Genomic DNA, 27,667 nt, shown 5'->3' with positions numbered 1-27,667 from the left:
CCACTGTCCGTCTGTCTGTCTGTCAGTCACCAGGCTGTATCTCATTAACCGTGATAGCTAGACAGCTGAAATTTTCACAGATGTATGTCTGTTGCCGCTATAACAACAAATACTAAAAAGTACGGAACCCTCGGTGGGCGAGTACGACTCGCACTTGTCCGGTTTTTTTTGTGGCTTATTCTACTGTGTCGAAAGAGATTCAAAGCCAAGTTGAGAATTAGTTAATACATACGTTGATTAAAATTTTTAAACTGATCTATTAATAAAATAATTTTGAATAAAAATGAATTTAGAATCGTCAATTGTTAAAACAGATAAAAAAAGATACAAATCACAACAAGAAAATAGGCATTGCAATGAGAAACAAACACGTGAGTGTAAACAAGGTGCGCGCGCGTGCCTCGCGGTCGGAGATGAGCGGAGAGCGTAGCGAAGAGTGACAGTGGAGCGCAAGGAACGCGGGGCGGGCGGCGCGGGCGGCGCGGCGGCGGTGCTTCGCTGGCGCTGCCACAGCGGGCCCCCTCGCCCGCCGCTATCGATTGCCCCAGTTGAGAGCGGAGCGGAAATAATGATAGAGCGGGATGCAACCACTGCCCGGTTGGGCTCTCGATTCACTACTATGCGAGTACAACCGAATCGCAAGGGTGGAATATACCGTCCTTCACAACGAAGCAACCGGTGCAAACAAGATAGCGCTATCTAATCGAACCTGTACGCTGTTCCGCGACACAGAATACGCTGGCGGATGCCCAACTCTACCTAGTAACAGTAGTGCACTTAAATACACAAACAGTATTCAAGATATTATTTAATCTTCCGTTTCTTTCATGTAAGTAATATAGTGTCCCTTTTAGCTTCCCCGTTAAGGTTGAAAGTTCAACAAATTGTTGTCAAGTTTAATTTGTCTGGTAAACATTTCTGTTTAAAGTTCATTTGCGTCGGCTAATAGACTTCAGATAATTTAGGCAAAAGTTTGAATCATCAAAGTAAACAAGTTCACAAAGTCGCGCGTGGAAGTGACATCCTGCTTATATCTATCGGAACGGATCCCGTAATAGCTTCCTCAATCTCAGCGTCAAAGTTCTCATAAGACGCTTCTTAACTAAGGCGTTAAGGAAGATAGTTAGTAAGAGGCCTTGGGCAGGGTCTTAAAACTTGGCTGAAGCTTCGTAACTCGATCTCCGCGGCGGATCGGGCGTCTAAGATGATAGGTAACTCACAATATGTTATTAAGAACCTATAAGTACGCTTAACATAATAATACTCAGCTCTAAGCGCGTCTCAATTTTATTATCATCATCATCATTATCATCATTTATTTAATGCAAAAACCATGGTTATAAAAGGTGTTACATAGAGATTTGGTACATGGTCACCCTGCAAGGGCGTAGCAATGTCTTAAAAACTAGTTAAAGCTAAAAAGTTAATTTATACAAAACAAGATATGTTTAAATTGGTACTTTCAGTGGAAATATACAGCATATATATAAATTACAGCTTGAAATGCGGCTTTGAAACTAATGCAAGTGTTGGTAAATACCTAACTATATCACGATATGCTATTGAAACTTAAAGTATGAATAGCATGCCCAGTGTAATACGATCGTTACTTTGATGGCCGGTTTGATACAGCGAAGTCCAGCCAACCACACCGTCCACACCTCATTTCTTTCCCCCTGAAACGCGATTCTAAACTGTCCACTTTATGACACCGCATCTTGTGAGTTAACAAAGTCAATATATTGTTATTAGCCATCGAAAGTAATGTGTCGTTGTTTCGCCTGTGTCGGAGATATGGCACGTCGATGTCCATCGTAAACCGAAGTTCATAAGCTATGAGGTTTTAGACTCGAAGCCCATCATCAGTTATATTGATTTTGCGATAAAACTGTCGGACAAGCGGGCATCTTCGGCGCGGCGCCGGTGAATTGCTATGGAATCTGAGTAGACGTTCACATCCAATGATAATAAAGTGTAAAAAGAGTCATCGTTTTAACGTCCGCTTTATGGGCACTTCCGGGGTGGTCGTAAGGTTCAGGATGCGCCCAGATATATAGCCGGCTGTTAAAAGTAAAACTCCTCAGCCAATCGACGTGCTTTGTCGTCAACCGACCGCCTGCCTGGTGTCAAAGCGATTTATAAAATTGCTTTACACTATCATTACTGCCTGTGGCAATGACGCTTGCACATCGAACCATACATTATGTAAATTATGTTACCACTGGTAATTGTCAATAAATAATACGAACCATGTTTTCGTGTTTCATTTTAAGTGAACAAAAAGGGCATACGTACTTTTGGCAAACGCTGTGAAATATGTTTTAAACGTACAGTATATTTGCGAATAAATGAAAATGAAAACGGTGTGATATGGTATACCCGTGTATGTCAGCCTTAAGTGCATCTGGTCACTCTAATCTGTGGTAGGTCTCGCTCTTCTCCAATATGGCGTCTTGACTGTAAGATCGTTTTTATATAGTGCAAATAAAGAATGAAGCATTAATTAATTGCGTATCATTATAAAGATATTACAGTGGCGACGAGGATGACGAACGACAAATCATCACAGTTTTAATTAATAACGAGTGATAAAAGTGAAAAAGACATTACAGTGACAAAATTGCAAAATAGACGCTGTGAAGTCGGTCTGCTTTGTTGTGCGTAATGGCGGCCGCCTTTTGAGAAAAACACGAAATCTGTGAACGCGTGCCACAATGATATTTGCTTAGAAGCGACGAAGACAATTTTAAATTCAATGTCGGACACTGAGAAAAGTGAGAAAAGTGATTCTACGGACAACAGAGACAGAAGTGCTGTGAACATAACATTTGACAAAACCGGATGGATTTATAAATTGTCAAGAATTGAATTACAAGAATACTTGATTGAGTTTAAAATCAAATTTGATGAAAAGCAAACCGTCGACGAATTTCGGCAATTATTAGTCAAATATTGCAAAAACAAACAAAATATAAACGTGAGCAAAACCAAAATGTCACACACAACTCATTTAAATCTACAACTACAACCCTTTGATGGCACTAAATGGGAATGTTTTGAACAACAATTAGAATGCTGTATTGCATTAAACGACGTGCCAGAGGAGAAAAAAGTGCCTCTGTTGTTAACAAAAATAACACCACAGGTTTTCGAAATTTTGACGTCTCTGTGTAGCACCAAAAAACCAGCAAGTCACTCTTATTCGGAGCTTACTACGATTTTAAAAAACAAATACGTACAAAAAAAGTCCATTGTTTTGGAACGTGCGACGTTCCGTAATCGGAATCAGCTCCCAAATGAAAAAATAGAGGATTATATGACAGAACTTCGGAAGCTAGCTAGCAAATGTCAATTTAAGGACTCCGAGGATCAATTAAAAGAAAAATTCATTGACGGTGTGCAGTCCAAACTTATTAAATTTGAATTACTAAAGGCGGATACAAATCAGACATTAGAAGATTACATTACTTTGGCAAGAACTGTAGAAGCAGCATTAAAAGAAACAGGCCAGAAGGCAGAAGTGGAAGCTAGTGTTTACTATCAGCAAACAAACAAAAACAAGGCATTCAAAGGACTACAAACAAGAAGGAAACCAAGCGTGAATAAAGGTACTAGGTGTTTCTGCTGCGGGGGTGATAATCACCTGCGTTCAGAGTGTACGCTGCGCCAAAAATACTGTTCGGAATGCGGACAGCAAGGACACATTTTTAAGGTCTGCCCCAAGAAGAAAAGTTTCAAAATTAACAGTATAGAGAAAGAGGAAACCGAGGAAGCATCTGAAACCTTAAAAGTGGATGAGTACCAAATGTACTATGTAAATGTAAGTAAAGTGCCTCCTCATATGCTAAGTCTTAATGTTGAGGGTTGTATGGTCGAATTTCAGCTTGACACAGGATCTGATGTTACCGTTATTCCATTGAAACAGCAACAAATGTTATTACCTCATAAGGATATAAAAAAATGTAATGTTTTATTTAAAAATTTTGATCAAAAGATATCACAACCGTTAGGAATATTAGATAACTTGACAGTAACATTGAATGATGTAACTAAACAATTAAATAGTTTTGTTACTGAGAACACACCATGTATTATTGGGAGAGACTGGTTAAAGGAGTTTGGATTATGGCCGCCCAAATTTGTATTGTCAAATGAAACAAATACAGTAAATAAAAAATTTCACAATGTTTCAGAAGCCAGAGCTACAATAAAGAAAAGGTTCGCAGAAGTATTTAGTGAAGGATGGGGCAATGTCAAAGGTGAAACCATCAGCCTCAAATTAAAAAAAGATGCCAAACCAAAGAGCCTGCCGGTACGCCGAGTTCCATTTGCACTCCAAGACAAGGTAAAAGCTGAAATTTCTAGACTTTTACAAAATGGGAGAATTGAACCTGTGGAAACCAGTCAGTGGGGTACACCCGTGGTTCCAATTTTAAAGGGAGATGGTTCGGTAAGATTATGTGGAGACTACAAATTAACTGTCAACCCACATTTAGAGGTGGATCACTTTCCATTGCCTCATGTAGAAGAAATATTCAATTCCCTAAATAATGGAAAATACTTCTGCGAGCTGGACCTGAAAGAGGCATATCATCAGGCACCATTAGACGAAGCCTCAAAAGATTGTACAGTTATTGTTACAGAAGTGGGCACATTCAGGTATAATTACCTGCCTTATGGTGTGAGCACAGGACCGGGCTCTTTTCAGCGGCTCATGAGTAAAAAATTATCAGATATTCCAAATATTGCAGTATTTATAGATAATATTTATATTAGTGGTAAAGATCTCCAGGATGCAGTAGACACCTTGTCTAAGGTTTTAGCAAGGCTACAACAAAGTGAATTTAAGTTAAAAATACAAAAATGTAAATTCTTTGAAAAAAGCATTGATGTGTTTGGTTTTACGATTGACAGCAATGGTATACGGGTAAATAAAGATAATATAGAACCATTGTTGCAGGCCACACCACCCACAAATGTAACAATGTTAAGGTCATTTTTAGGCAAAGTTAACTATTATTCTCGTTTTCTAAAAGACATGGCCAGCATATTGACACCACTATATGAATGTACCAAAGAAAATAAATTTAAGTGGACACCTCAATGTGGTGATGCCTTTGTAATGATAAAAAATAAGCTAGCTAGCATGGAAAATTTAACCCACTACGACCCTAACTTACCTTTAATTCTAAGTTGTGACGCATCAGACACAGGCTTGGCCGCAGTAATTTCAAATAGAGACAGGAACGGAGTAGTAAAACCAATTGCTTATGCAAGTAAAAAACTTAATGAGACAGAGATTAAATATTCTACTATAGACAAGGAGGCTATGGCTGTAGTGTTTGGTGTGACAAAATTCTATAATTATACATATGGTAGGAGTTTTGAGTTGGAAACTGATAGTGCAGCTTTAGTACGCATTTTTGGCCCAACTAAAGCCATTCCTAAAATGGCAGCAAAAAGGCTGCAACATTATGCAATTTTTTTGTCAGCATTCAACTACAAAATTCGACACATTAAAACTGATAAGAATCCAGCTGATTTTTTATCACGCACCTCTATATTCATTAATAAAAATCAAGAGCCTATGCATCCTATTTGTACCGATGCAGAGATAAGTAATATTTATTATATTCAAAATTGTGAAATTAATAATTTAGACTGGAAATCTATACAAGAGGCAACCAGAAAAGATGTAACATTAGCCAAAGTTATAAGATACACCATGGACGGATGGCCTGACTTAATGACAGACAAAGAATTGTCAACCTATGGTAATAAGAAAACTGAAATAAGTTTTGACAGAGGTTGCCTTTTCTGGGGTTACAGAATCATCATACCAGAGTCATTAAGACAGGCAACCTTATCAGAATTACACATAAGTCATTTCGGTACTGTACGTATGAAGCAGCTGGCACGCTCTTACTTCTGGTGGCCAGGGATAGATACAGAAATAGAAAAAATCACAAATAATTGTCTTGCTTGTCTTTCAGTTCGAAATAATCCCACTAAGGGGCATCAGAAATCGTGGCCAGTGGCTCCGTCTGTATGGTACCGCATTCATGCAGATTATTGTGGACCATTTTACAATAAAATGTACTTAGTGGTGGTTGACAGTTACAGTAAGTGGCCAGAGATTATAGAAATGAACTCGATAACCTCATCTCGTACCATCGAGGTTTTGAATAGTCTTTTTGCACGTCATGGCTACCCTGTCCACTTGGTAACTGACAATGGGCCGTCTTTTACATCTTCTGAATTTAAAGATTTCTGTAGGCTAAAAGACATTAAACATACCTTTACTCCACCATACCACCCCGCGACGAATGGAGCCGCAGAAAAATTTGTGGACATATTCAAAAAACATGTCTTAAAAATTAAAGAAAGCAGGGGAAATACAATCCAATCAGCAATTAATTTATTCCTTTTCGATTACCGAGTAACGCCACATAGTACAACAGGAGTGACGCCTGCTTCACTCATGTACAATAGGGATCTCCGGTCCCGGTTCGCTCTGCTTAGACCGCCGCCGGTTACAGAAAGAGCTCAACATATGTTAGGAAAGCAGAGGGAACTGGCGTCAGGGAGTAGAAACATAGAATTTGTGGTGGGAGAAAAGGTAATGGTTAAGGATTATAGGAAAAACAGACAACCTTGGATACAAGGAGTTATAGTGGAGGAATCGATTCCCAACACGACGTATATCATAGACGTGGAGGGGTGTAAATGGAAGAGACATGTCAATCAAATGTTGAATTGTAGCATTAGTTTATTAGAATAAGATACTCGTAGGACATTCTAGGATGTGCACGTATGTGTGATGCCAAGAGTAAACATAAGAATGATGTAAAAAGTTAACTACAATAATATAAAGTAGTTTATGTTTAGTTAGCAAAAGAAGTGTAAACTTAAGTACAGTCACTTAAAGTTTATATTGTTTTAGAAATAAGTTCTAGCGTAAGATAGCGTAACATTTCAGAGAACTCTTTAAAACTGGTGGGGGAGAGTATGGTATACCCGTGTATGTCAGCCTTAAGTGCATCTGGTCACTCTAATCTGTGGTAGGTCTCGCTCTTCTCCAATATGGCGTCTTGACTGTAAGATCGTTTTTATATAGTGCAAATAAAGAATGAAGCATTAATTAATTGCGTATCATTATAAAGATATTACATGTGAATTGTAAACTAAACTTGTTTTTATATACAGTCAGGTTATAACTATTAGCTTAGCATACCTGCATACAAATATAAGGGTGCTAAGCTGACTATACATAGTAACTTCAAAATCGGAATGTTACCGTTAGGGCCCGAGGAGTAATAGTGGCTTTTACGGACCTGCTTTTTATACGTAGGTATCTACTCCGTTATTCACGTAAAATATTTCATAAATGAGGTTCAATTAGATGTACCTATATAGTTGAGTACTGTGCTTAAGTAATAAATTAGGTATAGTGGAACAAATGAGATAATCTCTCGAATGAAATGATTTGGACGTTGTACGTTGTACCTAAGTCTATTAAAGGATTTTTGCCTAATGAACTTTTTTAAATATAAGTTAGTGATCGGCATCTATCATTAATAAACTTAAGAATGCAATTTAGATTTCTTTCAGTATCACTTTATTAATGTTTCTTTATGACTTTAAAGCGATTGTATTGTACTTGGTAAGGTTTTTGTTTATGTTGTTTCAAACTTCAAACAACATTTATTTAGCAAATAGGCCACAAGAGCACTTTTACACGTCAACATGTAATTTACATACAAGAAAAAAAAATACATCAACAATTATAATTATAATAGCAACTACCAATTCAAACTAACGTACTACAATTACTTAGACATGTATAAGGTCTCTTAATGTCGAATTACATAAAAAAACTATAATAATAAAATTAAAAGAAACACAGATACCTACATAAAAAAACTAAAATTATTTAGAGGTGTAAATATCTCTAAGTGTCAGAATCATTAAAAATATAGGTATGTACTTAGACATGTATAAGGTCTCCGTGTCTAAGTTTTCTTACAAACCACAACTCAGTTTTCTGCGCTACTAAATTATAAACTAACAGTCACAAAAAGTTATGTTATAACTGAGCGATGTGACTTTTTTACCGACTTAAAAAAGGATGAGGTTCTCAATTCGTCGGAATATTTAACGAGCAAACAGACTAGTTTAAAAGGCTAGCCCGAGGTCATACTTTAGTTTTGCTGATGAAAATAAGATTTCTAGTACAAAACATATATTCGTGCGTCAGTATATAGATAACAGCCCAATCAAGGTGGGCGAGACGGAACCCTTCGTTATCCTTCTTTTAAGACCGAGTTTTCTGGTGCCATTAAAATTTTACGATCGAGCTGGCGAAATGAATGCCAGAATTAGGTTAAGGAGTAGCTCGGGCTTGGTTCGCGTGACGACGGCCCCATTCATTGCTAATTTAATACGGGAAAACAAGACAATCAATTTTTATTTCAATATTGAATGAAGGCTAAATTATTTCTAGCTTCAGGTTTTACTCAGCTCAACTCTGGATATAGGTACCACTTTCTTTTATTGCAATCTAACATAAGCATTTGCATTAAAAGGAACAACGCCGTCAAATACCATTGACATGATACTAGCTATTATTATATCAGCTACGGCTCTGCTCTGCTACTGTTGAGTTAGATTTAAAATTTTACTTAAATTACCTACGTACGAGGTACGAAGTATGTGCACTGCGTTCCTTTTCATATGCATCTAAATAGGCAACATGCCGTTCAGGGTGGTTCAAAAATAAGTAAATTTAGCATATCAATACAAAACAAACAAGTAGTTAACTCTCCGTTGTACCTAATAACAGTAATAACGTTATTTTTCAAACGATATCAAGGTATAGGTACTTGTAGTTATTCGATTTTGGTAGTAGGTATAAAAATTTACTTGCAGATAAGAACTCGTCCACTTCGAGGCCAGAGCACGCCGGCTGTGTGTGCGTAGGCATGCACGTGCGCTAAATTGTGGGAGCCGTGCACGCACACTCCACGCAGGCGGTGTGTCGTCTCTCATAAGAATCCGTATATTACAACGCGTACGTGCACGTGCATGTCTACGCAAACGCATCCGGTGTGCTCAGGTCTTTAAATATATCTATAAAAACCTGGACGGCTATTTTACGTGGGTAATGCAGATACTCGTAAAATAACAAATCTCAAATACCTATAAAAAATAATGCCCAATTGTGACGTTTTCAACCAAAAGGTACCACATTGTCGCTTGTTGATAAGGTTGATTTCTAATTGAAGCTATATGGAAAAAGCGTCTTACTGACAAGCGACAATAAGTACCCTTTTGGTTGAAAATTGCACAATTATGAGACCCTAAGTAGTCACTACACTTTTTATTTCGTTCTCTCGTAAGTAAAAGAATGAAGCTTTTAAGTAAAATAACGAAGATAGGTGAAGAACTTTCAGGAAAATGATACTTGCCTAAAATGGCCCATCTAAAACAGACGGCTTGACTGATTAAAACAATTTTAACTGAAACCGAATGTCATAATAGCTAAAAAAATTGATGCCAACTATATTAACTTAGTTAGCGACTTCACAAGAACCAGTCAACCAAGAAGGTTGATTGGATGATGTTCAAATCTAACGAATACGAGTAGGTACATATCATATTATTTCAGTAAATCTCAGCTAGTTAGTTAGTTAGTTAGTTTTGCTGGGCATTTTCCGCAACTCGACATCCAATGTGCCTATTTTGCGTGAAACGAGGTAGCGCTACTCTAACCACCCCAGCTCCTCCACGAAGCCTAGCAAGGTCTTCAGGTTGCTAGTTGCTTCCTTTAGTGTGCATGGATTTCCTAGGTATTTGCTCCTATATACTTCTACCTGTTTACAGTCTAGGAGAATATGTTTTGTTGTTTCTTCTTCTGCCATGCACGCTCTGCACATGGGGCTGTCCGTTTTACCCATAATATGTAGGTGTTTGTTTAGTGTGTTATGTCCTGTTATTAATCCTACTATTTTACGTAGTTGGCTTCTTGGTGTTTTCAGTAATATTTTGGTAAGTTTGTGGTTCAGTTCCGGTAGAATTTCTTTGGTTTGCCTGCATGTCTTCATTTCATTCCAGTACTTGTTGTGCAGTTGTCTGTGATGTTGTTCTATCTGGTTGTGTATGTAGGATATTGGTAGAGGCATAATTGGCTCGGGTCCATATGCCGGTGTTTCTGAACCTTTCCTGGCCAGTTCATCCGCTGCATCGTTTCCTCTTGATCCACTATGCCCCTTTATCCATTGTACTCTTACTTTGTTGCCTTCTTTGCTCACTTCAGTGAGGCTCCGATGGCATTCAAGTATAAGCTCTGAGGTAAGTTTGTCGCTGCATAGCGCTTGTAGTACCGATTTACTGTCTGACAGTATTAGTATGGTTTCGTGTTTCACTTGTCGTCTTGTAATAGCATTGCAAGCTTCTATTATTCCTACACATTCAGCTTGGAATACCGTATTGTGTTCACCAAGGGGTTTTGTGATGTGAATGTTCAGGTCCTCTGAGAAGACACCACATCCTGTCCCTTCGTTTGTTTTTGAGCCATCTGTGAATATTCTTAGGTTTGTTTGGTTTAGTCCTTCTTTCGGATCTTCTGTTAAGGATATGGCGTAATCTTTCCAGAAGATCATAGTTTTTGGTATTTTGTCGATAGGCGCTTCCAGCATGGGCATTTTTGAGATCGTATTTTCATAGATCTTCTTGTGCGATGAGCTGAAAGATGTCCATAGGTTTATATTCTTCAAACGAATAGCTGTGGCAGCCGCTTCTTTCTGTATGTACATGTGTAGTGGCAGGAGTCCTAACATTATTTCTAGAGCTGCAGTCGGAGTAGTTCTCATGCAGCCCGTTGCAGCCACACATGCTAGTCTTTGTGTTTTATTTAGTTTGTCTATTACTGTGGTTAGCTGGGTGCGGGGCCACCATACAACCGCGCCGTAGCTGATCATTGGCATTATTACCATTTTGTACAGCCATAGTATAATGTGAGGGGCAAGTCCCCATCTTTTGCCTACCATCCTCCGGCATTGCCAAAAGGCTACTGTTGCTTTGTTCAGTTTGTTGTAAATCTCAGCTAACTTTTCAGTGAAATTTACATAGTGAAAAACTGGAACTGCTAAGGCGGTTGTACTAAGGCGGCCTTCACACCGATAGTTACTATAATGTGACAGTACCTCTTGCCGTATATAACCATTATACGGGAAAATCCTTATAAGATCCATTTAAAGCGTTTAATATACATTACCAGGCTGCGGCGTTACAGCGGTAAACGCTAAAAGATGCTCCCTCGATAGGTTTTCAGCTTGTTTCAGTCGACACCGCCTCCCAGCATTCCAAGCACGCGCCTTTCTTTTGTTTCTCTCTGTTATAACGAGATATTGTGATTCCACGCCATTACAACACCGCATACACGGAGATGCGAATATCAAACACCGTATTAGATACACGTTTTCTTATTAAGACGCGGTACTCTGTGAATAATAATGGTGGTATTGGCTTCTCTCAGGTCGCGCCGTAAATAATACAAAGGAGAACCATACATATTTATACACATAATTTTTATAGCGTGTAAGTCTTTTTTAAGTAACGATAACGGGATAACGATAATATATCGAGATAGCGGGATATAAATAAAACACAAATAAATATTAATGTCCATAGCAATGATTCCGTGTCTCAAACGTTAATTAAGTTAATTTATACAGGATGTCCCTAGCCATTGGACACAGCCGAAATGTACATATGCATTAGGGTATTTAGAACCAGTATACAAAGTATCATAACAATCGGTGTAGCGGTTACGAAGAAATTAACAAATTACGATTTTTTACTTTGGAGCAGTCTGTATGTGTTAGTAGCTCGTGAGGTAATAAATAGTATTAAACCTTCTTCGACCTTTTTAATTATCTTTTTTATTCATGTCACTAATAACATTCGGACTTTTGACAAATGTCATCTTTGCCGCACATTTTCGAACAAATTGTCAAAAACACTGCCAGTGATTAAATACAGTATGTTTCTTTTTGTTGTCGATTATTGGAAATAACTTTTGTTTTAAAATTTATTTATTTTGTCTTTTGTTCTAATTAAAAATATTAACGTTAGAGCATTCCTGAGAAGTAACCCTACGTGGGATTTCAGGGTTTGTCCAATGGCTAAGGTCAGATAAAAAGATACCAAAAAAAGGAAGACTAAACAGCCTTAGCTTAGAATTCTCTCTTTCCAGGCTTATTATTTGTCTTTGACCATTTTTGCAATCGTAATATTTGTCATTAATAACAAACTAAGCGATACTGAGCTGTTAAAAGACTCAATACAAATATAATTTCAATTGGGCTTCATTTGATGAAATAAAATATAAATGTACGTAATAAAATCGAATATAATATTAATAATCAAATCAAACCACCGTGTAAAGTGCACTCGGTATATTTACTTGTTATTACATATGTTAGAATTGAGTATTACTTATTATATTATTTACTCTGAATATACAAACCATTAACAGTGATATTCAGAATTAAATAGAGTTAACTGACAGCTGCAAAAAATAATTTCCGATTCAAATTTTTTTTTCTTTTTAGAGAAAGAGATGTTTTTTTTTGAGGAAGTTTAAAAAAATACAATTAATACATAATATTGTCATCGGTTACCGCGATAGTTACTCATGAAATAAAACTATGAAAACGGATTATATCGCGTATATTGAATTTATAATACATCCCGACGTTTCGAACTCACAATTTTAGTTTTTTCGTTTTATTTCACAATTAATACAATTAACTTTAGGCCAAAGAGTAACTAGATACGAGCGGATAAAGTAATATCACATTACTTCTTAAAATTATTAAGATCAATCACGATAAGCAAGGGTGAATCCTATCTTAAGGGGCCCACTGATTATTAGTCCGCCGGACGATATCAGCCTGTCAATTAGAACAAAAAATTGACAGTTCCGAACAACTGACAGGCCGATATCGTCCGGCGGACTCGTAATCAGTGGGCCCCTCTACTTGGAGTCCGGGATTGATATTAAATTTTGTAATGTTTCAGCAAATCGCGCCTCCGTACCGCACAATATTCCCGCTTATTGTCGAAAACCTTAATTTAATTCCATGTGACTTTGTAAATATACTAAATATTAACTTCGTTTTAATTTTGTATATTAACAAACGTCAGTCATAAATTCAGCACTTGTATTCAGTATTTTTGGTAAAAATATATTTAGGTATATGTTATCGCGGAATATAATAGATAAGGTAAAACTTTTATTTTCATGAGTTGTCAATAATATATATGTTTATCATCACACTTGATCGAAAATGATCTTATTTCATGCAGGTGTACTGAAGGACAAAGGCCTATATTGTTCCCGCGGGAGTTATAATTCTGAAACAAAAAGTTAGTTAATTAAATAAATAAAAAATTAATAGTATTTACACAATTTTCAATTGTGACTGAATGTCGATGGGTCTTTGCCTTCTATGCATAAACTACCAAAAAAAAATTCAATATGGCGGACGAATGTTTGAAATGTCACCGCGTATTTAAGAATAATTTCGCTTTAAATTTAGGTTTTTTTTTCTTCGCAAGTGTGATAAAAAACATCGTGTGTAACTCAGGGTGTAAGAAAATTTAGTCCAGCCTACGGCTGTCGTGAATATAAAGACTCTCGTACAATATTTCACTTACCCCCTACGTTGCACAATGTACTATTAATTGATTAATTAAAACACAGACGCTACAGATCTATCAAATAAAAATCTGCGCCCTGCTTTAAAATAAACTCAATCCCGACAAGTAAATTCAGCTCTAATTGTTACGCGACTGCCCAAAAAAGTGTATTGTTTTTTGCTTCAGATATGTCTAAATTGAGCCAGACAAAATTCAGTGGAAATAATACAGGTTTATTCTCAACGCACGGTATTCATACAATCAAAGGATTAATTTATTATAGTGGTGATACGGATGTACGATAACAAGGAAAGGCCGGGAAACCTCTATTGCAAGGCGGATGTCGATACGGGAATAGCATGTAAAGATCACACACGACACGAGGACGAGGATGAGGGCAATCACATTGTATCGAATCCGGTGTACGAGATGGATAATTTTCTTTAGGAGATATTTCATAAGTCAGATATCAATACGGATAATATGTGGCATTCTGTAATTCAGAAGCCTGTGGCGAAGTCACTTTGACATTTGAGGTCTTATCTAACGGAATATTATCGGGTAAATATCAAGGTTAGAATTTAATAAGGTATTCATACATATACACTTTGAATACCTAATACTGAAAGGCTACTTACATTCCTATATATGTCAGTAAACATTATAAAGTATGAAAATTATTTACAAGTAGTTATTAACCTTTTCTTTGTATTGTTATGTTACAAAGACCAAAAGTTGGGGGATGAGTAGGACAACAATATTAATATACTGATTTATACAGAAATTCAATGGTTTATTAAAAAACACAATTCCCTTATTAATCAGGACTCGAATCGATGAAATTACTGGAGAAAGACCTAAAGATTCCTATTCATATTTTTTGGCAACCGTTTTATGTTCTAAAAAAGCGCTATGATTTTTCAAAAACTCCGCTGACTGAACCTATGGCACCTTGAGTATGTTTAACAAATAAGGTTCTAAGAAACATTTTTGTCAAGGTCCAGTTCTGATGATGAGTTCTATGAGTAATTGAGTGTACACTCCTCAAAAATCTTGATGGATTTAGATCCAGAGCTTGAAACTTGAAACGTACCCGAAGCGCGACACTTCTTAGTGACACGACTGTTTGGCCAGACAGGAACGAGTCCTGCAAAATGCAGCGTCACTCAAAAACAAGCGATTTTATTTTATCCTTTTTGAAGTACTTTTCTTTTTTTTTCTGAAAAAGTGAAGAATGATACTTTTGCTATGTCTAATATAAATTTACAATAAAAAAAAACTTAAATAATCCCTTATTATCATTATGATATATTAAAATTTGTAAAAATAATCTTCTTATTATTATTCTCTTTATTTATTATTTTTCTTACATTAGGTTTATTATAATATGTATATAAAAGTAATATATAAAAACACTTACAAAACAATACAAAATACATATAAACACATTATAAAAAACCTAACCTAGGGTGCCGCCAGCAGCGGGGCAGGGCCCAAGCTGCCGGTGGTCAGGGCCGCAGAGAGAGGAACCGGCGGACTATCCGCGCCGTGTCCAAGATCACCGCCTTCTGCATCTGACCCTTGATCCAACCACCTAGCGAGTCTCTCAAGGTGTTGGTCGAGACTCTTCGCTATTCATTATTATTATTATTATTATATAATCTTCTTAGATTAGGTTAAATATAATGTACCTGTCATAATAGATCCATCTTACAGGACACCTCAAAAGACCCCACGAGTGTCCATTAGCGAGCCGAGCCTGATGTCTAGCAACGTAACCTTATATGTTTGACATTCGGTAAAAGTTCTGAGAAAATGGGCCTGATAACGACCCTTTCAACCTCACGTGTACGTCACGCAATGTGTTTACTCACTCACTTATGTTTACTATCGCTGTTTTCTTGGCGTAAGTAATAGTTTATTTGACTGTACGAGTATTTAGAATAAATTATTTTACACCATGCATGAAATAAGGCACCTGAAGATTAATAAAGTAGAAACGTAGAAAGCATTCATTTTAAAAAACAATTTCTATTTAGAAAGAAAGAAGAAAGAAAGAAAGAAAAGACATTTATTGTAAAGACCTTCTACAAACAGCGCCACCTCAGTTACAAAAAAGAACTTACTCACTAAACACTTAAAGCTAGGTACAATGGTAGTTATAGAAAAAGGAGTAAGGTAAGGTAACAACAAATTTTGGCGCCGCTATAGTGGCTACAAAAGGACGCCACTCAGCATATGCTCTGGTATAAATACCACAGCGCTGGTTTTCTGTGGCACCCCGGGCCGGAGGGTAGCTTAGAACTATTTGAGATAAATATAAAAATACAAATAATATAAATACTTACTATAAAGATACAGATAGGTTATAGCTTCAGGTAGGGTAAAATGTTATGATGGTAAGGGTAGGTAGATATTATTAGTATTATAGACATTAGAAGAGGTAGATAAAATAATAACTTTATGTATAACTGGTAAAAAAAAAAAAAAAAAAAAAAAAAAAAAAAAAAAAAAAAAAAAAAAAAAAAAAAAACAAAAAAAAAAAACTAAGTCCGACGATTTGAGAAATCCATGGGACGCAACGAGCACGGCAATTGCAGGCTAAAAAGATATTTTTTAAATTTGAGTTTAAATGTGAATAGTGTCTTAAGAGTTACGTATAGGCGGAGGTATGTTGTTCCAGCATTTCGTGGCAGAGTAGCGAAAACTGCCACGAAATGCTGCTGAACTGCCGTGTCTCGGGCAGATAAGTCGAACTCGTATAAAACTATAAAGAGTAAGTAATTCGATTGTGACGTCACATGCTAGTAATTCATATAAATTCCATAGTAGCAAAATCGTATTGAAAGTTCGAAAAATTACACTGATTTAACTAGTAGTCAAATACCTTATTGTACATATTGTACCAAACAGTTTACTGTATTTTTCGTAGCTATTAGTTTTGCGCATTCGTTAGGTAATATATTCCATTTCAAATGGTTACTAACTAAACCGATTTAGATTTTTTTAACAGTCCTCCGTATGTGAGAAGATGAAACGAAATAAGAGAAAGGAGCCGAGCGCTGGTAGTTTAATAGATGTACAAAACTTTTTTCCGCCTTTTGAACACCAAATGTGAAACGAGCAGATAATCACGACCATTGTGAAGAGCTTTTCCTCGATCGTTGGAACAGAACTTTAAACTCGACACTGATAATTTATATAGGTACTCTGTGCAAAACAACTTATATCATCTTCCTCGCGTTGTCCCGGCTTTTGCTACGTCCGGATGGGAGCCTGGGGTCCTGCTTGGCAACTAATCCCGAGAATTGTCACTATTTTTTTTGAAAGCGACTGCCATCCCACCTTCTGAAAGAAAATCTGCCTACTTACCTATTCCTGCGCACATGAATCATGCAGCAGTTATTTATATACAGGCCGCAATCATGGTCAGGATGCTGTTGCAGCTGACCCGTCCTCTGCGCACCAGTGATATGGCTCGTTTGCGCATCGTGGTGTAGAAGCAGTTTACCCGCGCTCCCGCGAACATCCCTGACGCACTACAGAATCTGGGCAACCCCATCAGCACCCTGTACGCGTTGTTATATTGAACGTGAAGAGCGTTGTACCGTTTATACGTATAGTCCGCCCACAGGCTGCTTGTGTAGAAACTAGTACAGTAGGCTCTGAACAAACTGACTTTGACTTCTTTAGATTTAATAACGCTCACTCTATACTCTATGTTAGGGATGAAGGCTGATGGACGGAGAGCGAATGGTAGACCCAAATAACGATGGATGGATTGTGTGAAAGATGAAAAAGAAAGGAGTGAGTGCTGAGGTGACGAAAGATAGAGGAGAATGGAAGAGAAAAACATATTGTGCCGACCCCACGTAACGTGGGATAAGGGCAGGAAGAGAGAACGCTCACTCTAAAGTGAGGGTCATTAAATTTCACTGACCTGTTATGTGACTGTACGTACATATATGATACGCACTTATCGTCTATCGTTTCACTGGTGCACATGCTTGTCGAAAAGTGACAGTCACAGTAAAAGCGCGCTTCGATATAATTTCGGACCCTAGATTTAACAAGCCTCTTCCCCAAGTACTGGGTGTAAAATGTAAAATAAAAGCAGTGAAACTATAATGGCGGCTGATCGGTCGTGTCGCGTCCCCATACACCGTCACTCGCCATTAGTTTACATACAAATGGGTGTCGTTTTACATAATCCATCGCATACGATGGCGGTAATTTGTTGCAAACCGTCTGGATAAGCAAATTGATAGCACCCTGTATAATGCGGATCCGATAGCGCTTCCGGATAATAGAAATAAACTTTCATGCGTTGTTTATGGACTAATTTGAACCATATTATTTTAAAATGGAAGAGTAAATTATTATTCTACAACTACGTATAACAAATAGTATATCGATATTATTGCTAATAGTGTCACTACAACATTGTTACAATAAAATTAACCTTAAAGTTTCTGTCCACAACAGGTTATGAGTTGAGGTTTCTAACCTAGGTATGATAGGCGAAATTATTCCAATAAAAAAAAATTGTTTGTGACACGACTCGCTATATCGATTCAATATTATTAACACATTCGCGGACACGAATGTTATATGAATGTACGGCCAAGCTGAGTTCGGCCGGATATTACAGCTGTACATGGATATAGCGTTTATTGTAATATGTATTTTTAACATCTCTGTCTGTATTTTGTATGTTATATTATATATTAATTTTGTTGTTTTTCTTGTTACCTGTTGTGATTGTTTCACCGGATGGTCTCACCGGAAGATCAGCGCTGGAAGTCGCCAGCAACATGCTGAATTGAAACCATTTCGGGCACTTTTTCTTTTTATTTATGTTTCTCTGTTTTATATAATTTTCTATTTGTGTGTGCTAACGAACAAATTATTTCTATTCTATTCTGTTCTATATATAGCATTCGCGTAGTTTTTTGTTTCCTTTGGCCTATGACTTCACTAACCGTCCTCGAACGTGTTAAGAAGTAATCTCATCGTAGATTTAGTGCAAAAAAGAATTAAGCGGAAAAACTCTAATATTTTCAAAACTTTAAAAGGTATAGTGATTTTTTTACTGATATACAATTTATAAACACTTTTACAGGTTAACAGTAAAAACTTGAACGGTTTCAACTGATTGTCGCTTGATCGCTTATTCAATAACGCTATCCAATTCTAAATTCATACTCGGCTGCTCAATTGAAGCAGAGTTATCTGCCAAATTATTGGCAGAAATGTCAATTAAATAGAATACCAACAAAGCTATTTATAGCTTACCTTTAGTCCTAAAAATTTTTTTAGGTATGTCAATTATGCTAAACTTACTATTATGTATAGGTACAAATATTATTTGTAGGTACATATATACAGGGTTTCCTCAGCAATTAAGCTATAAATGAAATACGATTTCCATAAATATTGCTCATATTTTTCTCGCATAGCTCGCGATGCGTCGTCGTCGAAATGCAAATATGTAGGAAGGTGGAACGGCTAACGAACGCCAGCAGGCGGCGGCGCGATTTGTCTCCGCAGCGCTTGAAACCCGAGCTAACAATGATAGATAGCGACTCACCAGAACAACTATTTTTATCAAAATGATGCATTATGTCTTATGTGTTATTTAAAATTAGCGTTTTTTTTTGGGTTGCGTACCAGTGTAAAAACGGGACACTATTACTAAGACTCCGCTGTCCGTCTGTCTGTCACCAGGCTGTATCTTATGAACCGTGATAGATAGACAGTTGAAATTGTTGAGATGATGTATTTCTTTTGCCGCTACAACCGGCGACGGGCTACAACAACAAATACTAAAAAGTACGGAACCCTCGGTGGGCGAGTACGACTCGCACTTGTCCGGTTTTTTTTTCTTAACCTAATTTCGCGTATAAGAAACCATTTTCTTTTACCTCCGGTTTATGACAAAATTTGAAACAGCTTTAAAAAAAACGGAAAATTAGGCGTGACTATGACTACCCTTACCTAACATATATTGTGAAAGACGTATGTACAATTCTACAGGCATGTGTTGATATCAAAGCTACCACGCATAAGTTTGTGATATTCAAAAACTCATTTAATTGTTTACCGAATTTTCTCACACTAAAATAAGCATATGGCCCGCCTGATGGTAAGCAGTCACCGTAGTTGGTAAATCATTATCAAAATCAATACCTTAGGGTTGTTGTACCTATGTGGTGGAGCAAAAGGGCCCTATATCAAGCATATAGTTTCACTTACACTTAGTGTACTACTAGTCTAGTAGGTGCAAAAAATTTAACCGGTCCATCGAAATACATGTAATGTAATGCAAATCGCATGCAATTATCGGTGAGTCACTTGTTAGACAATTTTCTAAAATTTCAGACACACTATACTATAGTCTGGGGTATTTTTAAAGAAAAGAAAATGATCCGAATAGGTTTTATTTGTGGAAAAAAATATTTGCCCTGGAATTTTTAGTTATTGCAAACGGAAAAATATATAATGCATCCCTACGTTATTTAGGATCATGCACAAAAAAAGGATAAATTGTGAAAGCTATGATCATATTGCTAAGTATTTATCATATTATAAAAATCTTGTTTTCACATTTCGTAGCTCGGCGCCCGCGTTAGCGGCGCCTGCATGTGGCGATATTTCAGCGTGTGCCCGTTTGTGAAAACTTTATTCATGACGACAACATCCTGTCTATCAAGGTAGGAGATTGTACCTTTCGAATTGCACCCGCTGAACTCAGCAATCAGCGGCTAACACGAAAATAAAAATCGACTAATAGAGGTTTAAATCGAGGGAATCTTTCGAGTAAGTAGGTTTATGTACCTGTTATTTTTTTTTTTAAAAATCATTTTTGATACGCCCCGATGCATATGTTTTCGTCTAGTCAGACCATTTTTTGAGGTTCTCGCGTTTGTACAAAAATAATGTTTAAGTTTAAAAATCACTAACATTTAATGCTAATGTAGTTCAATTTTATATGGTAATATTCTCCAATAACTAAATCCAAATACAAGAAATACCGTTTGTACTGAAAGAAATAAAATAACGATTTTATTTTTTATTTGACGGGTAGGAATATAACAGATGTGAAAAGGGCTATTACTAGGGAAAGCAACACGGCTCTACCAATGTACTGATAATTTTGTTTAGAGTCCATGCATACAGCAGTGCTATAGGAGAGGACAATATGATTTGGAGAACGTTTTTGAAAAGTAAATGATTTTAACAATAAGAGTCTCATGCAATTTTATCATACGATCAAAATAAACTAGATTAAACATTACTATTACGGTTCCCATTACTGGGTTATTTTATCTTCATGTGTAAAATTTATTAGAATAAACAAATTTGTTGTGTGGAACTAGACGAACTAATTTGCATCGGGGCTCGTACAAGCCTTTATCGCTGACTGTACTTTTCTTTTAACAGGCAATTAATACTCATAGAGACAACTATAAAAACCCAAACACATTTAGGTTGCGTTGTTTTAACACAGAGGTCCTATGGCTACCTTTTGTGTCCGTCATCAGAACAGCTCGATGGTACCATAATATTGCATTGTCACCCAACTTACACATGTTTATGTTTAGTTCGTTTTGGCCCTTTTTTTTCTGTAACTTGGTTATAAATATATTTTAAAAAGGCGGTAGTTAATATTTTGTTTGTCTTAATTTTCTGTTTAATAATGTTTGTATTTTTATGTCAATGTAAATTTATTTGTGTGTCGTTTGCGTACGTGTCGCCATTATTTTTAGATTAAGCCAGGTCCCCACAGAAAACCAGCGCCACGGTTTGCCGCGGCACTATGCTGAGTGGGGATCCTTTTTGGCGTCCAAATGTTTTTTGTCTGCATGCTTTTCTTTTTTATGTACTATGTTGTGGCGTCAAATAAATGTTTCTATTGTGAAGTTTCAGTTCGAAAAATGGGGAGTGGGTCTAATTTAGTTTGCAAGATTTTACCCAAAAATAATACAAACATTGCAAGTTAAATAGAAGCTTGTTGTCAAATGATAAAAAACACCGGTACAAGGTCAAAGATAAATAAAATTCAAATTAAATCGTAACTTTATTAGAAATATAAAAGCCGATATCGAATTTCCCGTTTCAATCCAATTCGATTACCAGAAGCCTCTGAGTTATGAGCGGAATTGGCGCGACATAATCAATTTATATGCGTTACGATGTACACAATTTACTCGGAGGTACCGGTGATAGTACAACAGGCATTCTGGGACGTCCACCTATCTCCCCCCTTTAGTCAGTAGCGTAATAACTAGCCACAGCAATTTCCCCCTTGAAGCTTGTGGCCTGCAATTAGCCCTTGTAGTGCAGTATTTGTGGCTCGTATTTGAAACACGGTTACACGGTAACATGTCACCTAATATCAGTTCTGTTGTTTAGTTTTTCCATGGTTTTTGTTATGGTACACTAGCTGCAAAAGTGGTGTTGCAGTGGTGAGTAAACATTTAAAACTATCGATTTAGGAGTAAGTTTGATGAGTAGGCATTCAATTAATCTCAACAAATCTTAACATAAATGTTATCATTTGTATTTGTATTTAACTAGATATATATGTTAATTTTATCTTTTTATTGAAAGAAAAAATACTTATATATATTACACATTTTATCTAGAAATGTTATCTAGAATTGGATGCATTGAAATTGGGTACGAAATGTGTAATTTGCATTGGATGAATTGAAATTAGGTACCCCGTCGGCGACAAACAAGCAACAAGAAAATACTAATTGTAAGATATTACAAATTAATTGAAATGAAGGCAATAGGCATGTTTAATAAAACATTTTATTCCAAATCATCAATCAATCCAGCAAAGTCAATTCCACCAGCCAACTTGAGGAGACCACTCAAAAGTTTCATCTAATTACTTTGCCACTCTTGTTGACAAAATGCAACTATATCTCATCGGTTTTTGAGGAACAAAGAAAACCTTTACGAGCTGGTGTGGTGTTTTTTTTGTTATACACTTGAAGAACGCTATATTTTTGCCCTAGTAACAGCCAAATAACAGCTGTATTAGGCATTGAAAACTCATTCAATTGTTTATCGTAAATTGTATGAAAAAAGTGCCTATTGTCAGTAGCAATTCTTCCCTCTTAATATCTTATGTAGCCCTTCGAGAATACAATGCGGGAAAAAGGTTTCTATAATAACTATAATTTAATATTACACAAATTTTACGGTTTAATTCACTTGCGCGATATGTTTCGGAGGACCTAGGTCTCCATTTTCATACACAAACAGAGCTGAGCAGCATTTAATGTTAGTATGACTCACGACAGGTCCTCCGTCCGCGTCTTGGTCCGTGTACAGTAAGTCGTTAATTACAAAACTTGTAAATTTCATCCTTCACCCCCATTTTATGCCAAATTTCATCCAAATTCGTTCAGCCGCTTAGGCCAGAATGATAAACAAACATCTATTAATTAATAATTAATTAGGTACGTACTAACTTTCGACTAATTCATTATTTTCCATTGTTTTTTGTTGACGTGATCTGGTCCTGGCAGAAAATCAGTGCTTTTCCTAATGGGTGAAGCGTAATACTGAGCCAGAACCTTTTTGTTTTGCCGCACACAGGATTTTTATTTGTATGAAACAGTATTTATATGTATTTTTTCCTTTTTCTCATTTATGTAAAAATCTGTATGACTCTTATTTGTTGTTGTAATTTCTATTTTTTTCTGGATTGTCTTGTGTACCTATGTCATTTTTGTATTTGAATATTTTGTGTGTATTGTGGCAAACAAATAAACAGTTTATCTAATATTTATCTATCTATTACATTTATAATATTTGTAATATTTATGCATGTAGTATGGTTAGGTATTGATAGTAAAAGCCTTCATACAAGCACTGTTAGTGAGTGGTAAAGGAGCGTTGTGGCGTAGGAGCGCCGTGCGCGTGAACGACTCGTTGGCTCGACCGTGCGCGTCACTATTTACATATAAATGGACGTCGCTCCGTAATCCGTCTAACACAATGCCATTAATTTGTTCCATGAATGTGTGCGTAAGCAAATGAAACCTGAAATTGTTACAAAGGCATACACGATAACCGCGACGAACTATTGTTCGTAAATATTCGTAAAGGTGCATTCTACACCGCAGTTAACAATTGTGGAGCAACATGGTTTAGCTAAATTAGCAAGTTACTTAGGTAGTGTTGCACAGTGTTCCTCAACGTTGTTCCACAACTGGCAGTGTAGGTAGATGTACTGTCAAATTATTTAATTTTAAATCCATTTTGTACCTTGTCACAGTGACAATTAATAACGCGTGACGCTAGAGACCTTATACTATTGTATCTTTCTTTGACTGTACCTTTAGGTTATGTAGTCAGACAGCCTGTCATTATGCTTGCAATGTTTACGTTTCTAAGCCATTCTCGGTTTGCTTTAATAAGATATTCTCCTGGTAACAGATTTAATTGCAGTATAATTTAATGCAATATCCTGCTTGTATTAATTTGTAATGTTTATGAAAACATAAATGTTTGTTCTACGCAAAAGTCGGCCGCAGCGGTGTTAGTTTTACTCGCATGAGCCAAAAACGACGCGATTGTTTAGTTTGACTTAGAGCTGAGAAGTGGTGTAAAGAGCAGGCGGCCGGCGATCGCAGTGGCAACCTCTGACGGCTAGGCCAGTAGGTAAGTCGGTCGTGTAACCGCTGGATTGGTTTAAGTCGAGAGCGTGACGCTGACGTTTAATGTACCTACTTATTTATTTTGTCTAAAAAACGCAAGGCTCGTATCAGTTCCCATATTGTGACATCGAATCATTTCTATTGACAACAATCGCTGTCTGAATTAAATTGTGGTTCATTTTAGCACATCACATTCTAGTTAAATAATAAATTAAAAGCTACAACGGCGAATACACCAGCTATTTTGATATCAGGTTAGCGGTTCACTAAAATTTTGCGCACATTTGGCACAGCACAAATATTTTATGTGCAATATGTAGATATAGATCTTATAAAATGGATAACAAGACGAATACTTAAGTATTTATTGCCGTCGCTACCAATAAATAGATAATAATCAAAACGTACACGTACACCTTTAAGTGCGATGCTATATTATGTTAAAAGTTGACGATACCGTTATTATTTTTTAGTTTTTTTATTTATTGCATAAAACAAATAGAACCAATTTAGAACTTCTGAAAGCATTAAATTATAAATTCCATAGTAAACACGCAATAATCTGACATATTACATACCGCTCGCCGCTTTCGTTCGGAGTCCTTGCCAGTAGAGAAGTTAAATTAGTATTTCCAAATGCAAATCCTGTGCAGAGCGCAGTAGAAGCCGCACCTGCGCTGACAGTTTGCGTAATAGCGCAGAACCGCCGAATTCATTTACAAAATACTGACCCTACAAAACCGTTTTAATCACAGCTCTCAGTTCTCAATTTAAATAGAAAAACACAGTTAAAATAGTTTTAAAAATTACTACAAAAAAAACAGCCTTAAACTTAAACGTACTTAATGGCGTATAACAAACAAGAACTTAATGTTCGAAAAACTATAGTGCACTGATTCATTCCCTTAAGGTGTCTATTGAGAGTGTTATGACCCGTAATAATACCTGTTAGTATGTAGTCTACTCAGACTGCTCTTACCTAGTTTCAAGAAATACCTGGTTCTCCTCTCCTTTAATCATCATCTTCGACTGTCTGCATCCAGTTTCTTCTTCCCATTCTCTCTGTGCTTCCATCTCTTTTACCTTCTCGATGACTCCCTTCGTGACATCCACTGACATAGGCAGAGCCGGTTCCAGACCCGTATATATCCCGTCTCCGCCCCTATCCTCGCTAGCTCGTCCGCTTTCTCATTTCCTGTCACTCCCTGGTGTCCTGGTACCCATGCCACCGTGACATTTCTATACCTGCCTATCGAGTTAAGCTCCTCTCGACATTCTCTCACGAGAGAGGAGGTGACCGATATTTTCTTTAGTGCCTTCAGTGCTGCCTGGCTGTCTGTATATATTACAACAGCGACCTCTTGCTGCATACTCTCTTTCACTATACGCGCACAGCGCGCTATAGCACATAGGTACCTCTGCTTGGAACAAGTCCCGCACTCAAAGAAATATTTGATCTCCATACAAACTTCCAACCCCCTTTTCACCACCTTGGGGATGAACTTTTAAAAACGCTGAAAATAGTTTTCTTGTTTTTAATATAATACCTTTTTGCAAAGTTTCAAGTTTCTAGCTTATAATAAAATTTGTACCCCAAGACAAACTTTCATCCCCTTTTTTTCATCACAAATTTTCAAAAACGTCGAAATCTTTATTTTGTAAGCGGCTATGCCTTTCTAAGAAGTTTCAAAGCATTTGTAATGGTTTCAAACTTTCAATCCCTTTTTAACCCTTTTAAGGGATGAATTTTTAAAAACGCTGAAATTACTTTTCCTATATTCTAATAATATGCCCATATACAAAGTTTTAAGTCCCGCATTTGATAATTTTTTTGATCTCCATACAAACTTTCTACCCCTTTTTCACCACCTTAGGCGATGAATTTTCAAAAACGCGGAAATTTGTTTATAGAAGATATATATATAAGATATCAGTAACTAAAGGCATTTTATGAAATTATTTTAAAGTTGTATGTTAAGCATAGTGTCTAAATAATTTTTGCTCTGGTTAGGCGTATCTGTTATTTCAAATAGATATAGGCCTGACATGGCAGCCCTTGCTCTAGTTACGCGTTCGAAAATGATTCGAATTTTAAATCGGATGATATTAAAGGGGCCCACTGACTATCAGTCCGCCGGACGATATGGGCCTGTCAGTTGTGCGGAACTGTCAAATTTTTGTTCTAACTGACAGGCCGATATCGTCCGGCGGACTGATAGTCAGTAGGCCCCTTACATTTATCTTTACCCAAATTGACATTGTAATTTCTGTTTACTTGAATTCTGTATATTTTATTCTTAAATTTTCTTTAAGGGAAATGTATATATATATATACCAATGACAATGTATGATTATTACTGAATAAATGATATGATATGATATGAAAGCTGCCACGGGACACCCAGTATATACCGCAAATTCTCATCCGAAAATCGGCGTAACCTTCGCAAGTACGAACAAATAAAAATCGAATTCATATGTTAGTTTCACACGAATAATTCTGAGCGCGAATATTTTTAATACTCGATTTTTGCAACACGGCGAACGTGGGGAATCTGAATCTATTTATTAGGTACGATATAAAGTACCAGTTTTAATATTTTCAACTGTGTGAATTAGATGAAAAAAATTGAATATTTAGCAGGTAGAATTCCTAAATAAATTCATAGCTACAGTCCAAAACGCAGACATATTCGTCGACAAGTGGCCATCCTTACAACGTAGTATCAGTTTTTTTTTTTACTCTACCTATGTAACGTAATACTTAATGTAGAGTCAGCGCCAGAAACATCTATATATTTCACCATTTTATTCCTAAGAGATAGGTCGAAAAGCGCTTACATGTTTATGATACTGACATGAACATTTCATGCTAGCTTAAAAGCTTACGGTGGCGTCGTTGATCGGGTCGCCACTTTCCCGAATGAAGGTTGAGGGAGACGATGGCTGAGATACGCGTATACTCGTGAACGGGTGCTGTTTGTAGAAACCGGTCTGTTTAAGTTTACACGGGCTTCATGTTACGTTGTTAGTACCTATGTAACTTAACTTTTGAGAGTTCTTGTCTGTTTGTCTGATTTAATTTTTCGTCTTTTAATTACTTATATAACAATTCAAGTCTTGGAGACCTTTTACACCTCTAAGGATAATTTGATGACCGTTTTTTTTATTATTATATATACTTTATCTCTGACATCTAGAGACTTCTACAACTCTAAACAATTATAGTATTTGTCTGTTGTTTGTATATTTTTATAAGTGTTTTTTTTTGTAATTCGACATTT

General features: G+C 36.6%; 2 protein-coding genes across 2 annotated transcripts in view; one reads left to right on the top strand and one right to left on the bottom strand.

Moving 5' to 3' along the window:
* LOC134741799 (uncharacterized) overlaps positions 1–27,667 on the bottom strand; it is a 155,435-nt gene that overhangs the window by 36,630 nt on the left and 91,138 nt on the right. The gene's annotated exons all lie outside the window — the stretch shown is intronic.
* Positions 2,738–6,251, top strand: LOC134741581 (uncharacterized). Its single transcript, XM_063674415.1, has 2 exons — positions 2,738–3,820; positions 4,194–6,251. Exons 1-2 carry the CDS (start codon positions 2,756–2,758, stop codon positions 4,209–4,211), a joined length of 1,083 nt encoding a protein of 360 aa, XP_063530485.1. The 5' UTR covers positions 2,738–2,755; the 3' UTR covers positions 4,212–6,251.

The sequence above is a fragment of the Cydia strobilella genome, chromosome 5 (assembly GCF_947568885.1).
Source record: "Cydia strobilella chromosome 5, ilCydStro3.1, whole genome shotgun sequence".
Taxonomy (NCBI): domain Eukaryota; kingdom Metazoa; phylum Arthropoda; class Insecta; order Lepidoptera; family Tortricidae; genus Cydia; species Cydia strobilella.
This window is presented reverse-complemented; position numbering and strand designations above follow the sequence as displayed.

Bases quoted from the DNA above. Each gene is read 5' to 3' on its own strand.
- LOC134741581 (XM_063674415.1), top strand. From the start codon at position 2,756: ATGTCGGACACTGAGAAAAGTGAGAAAAGTGATTCTACGGACAACAGA.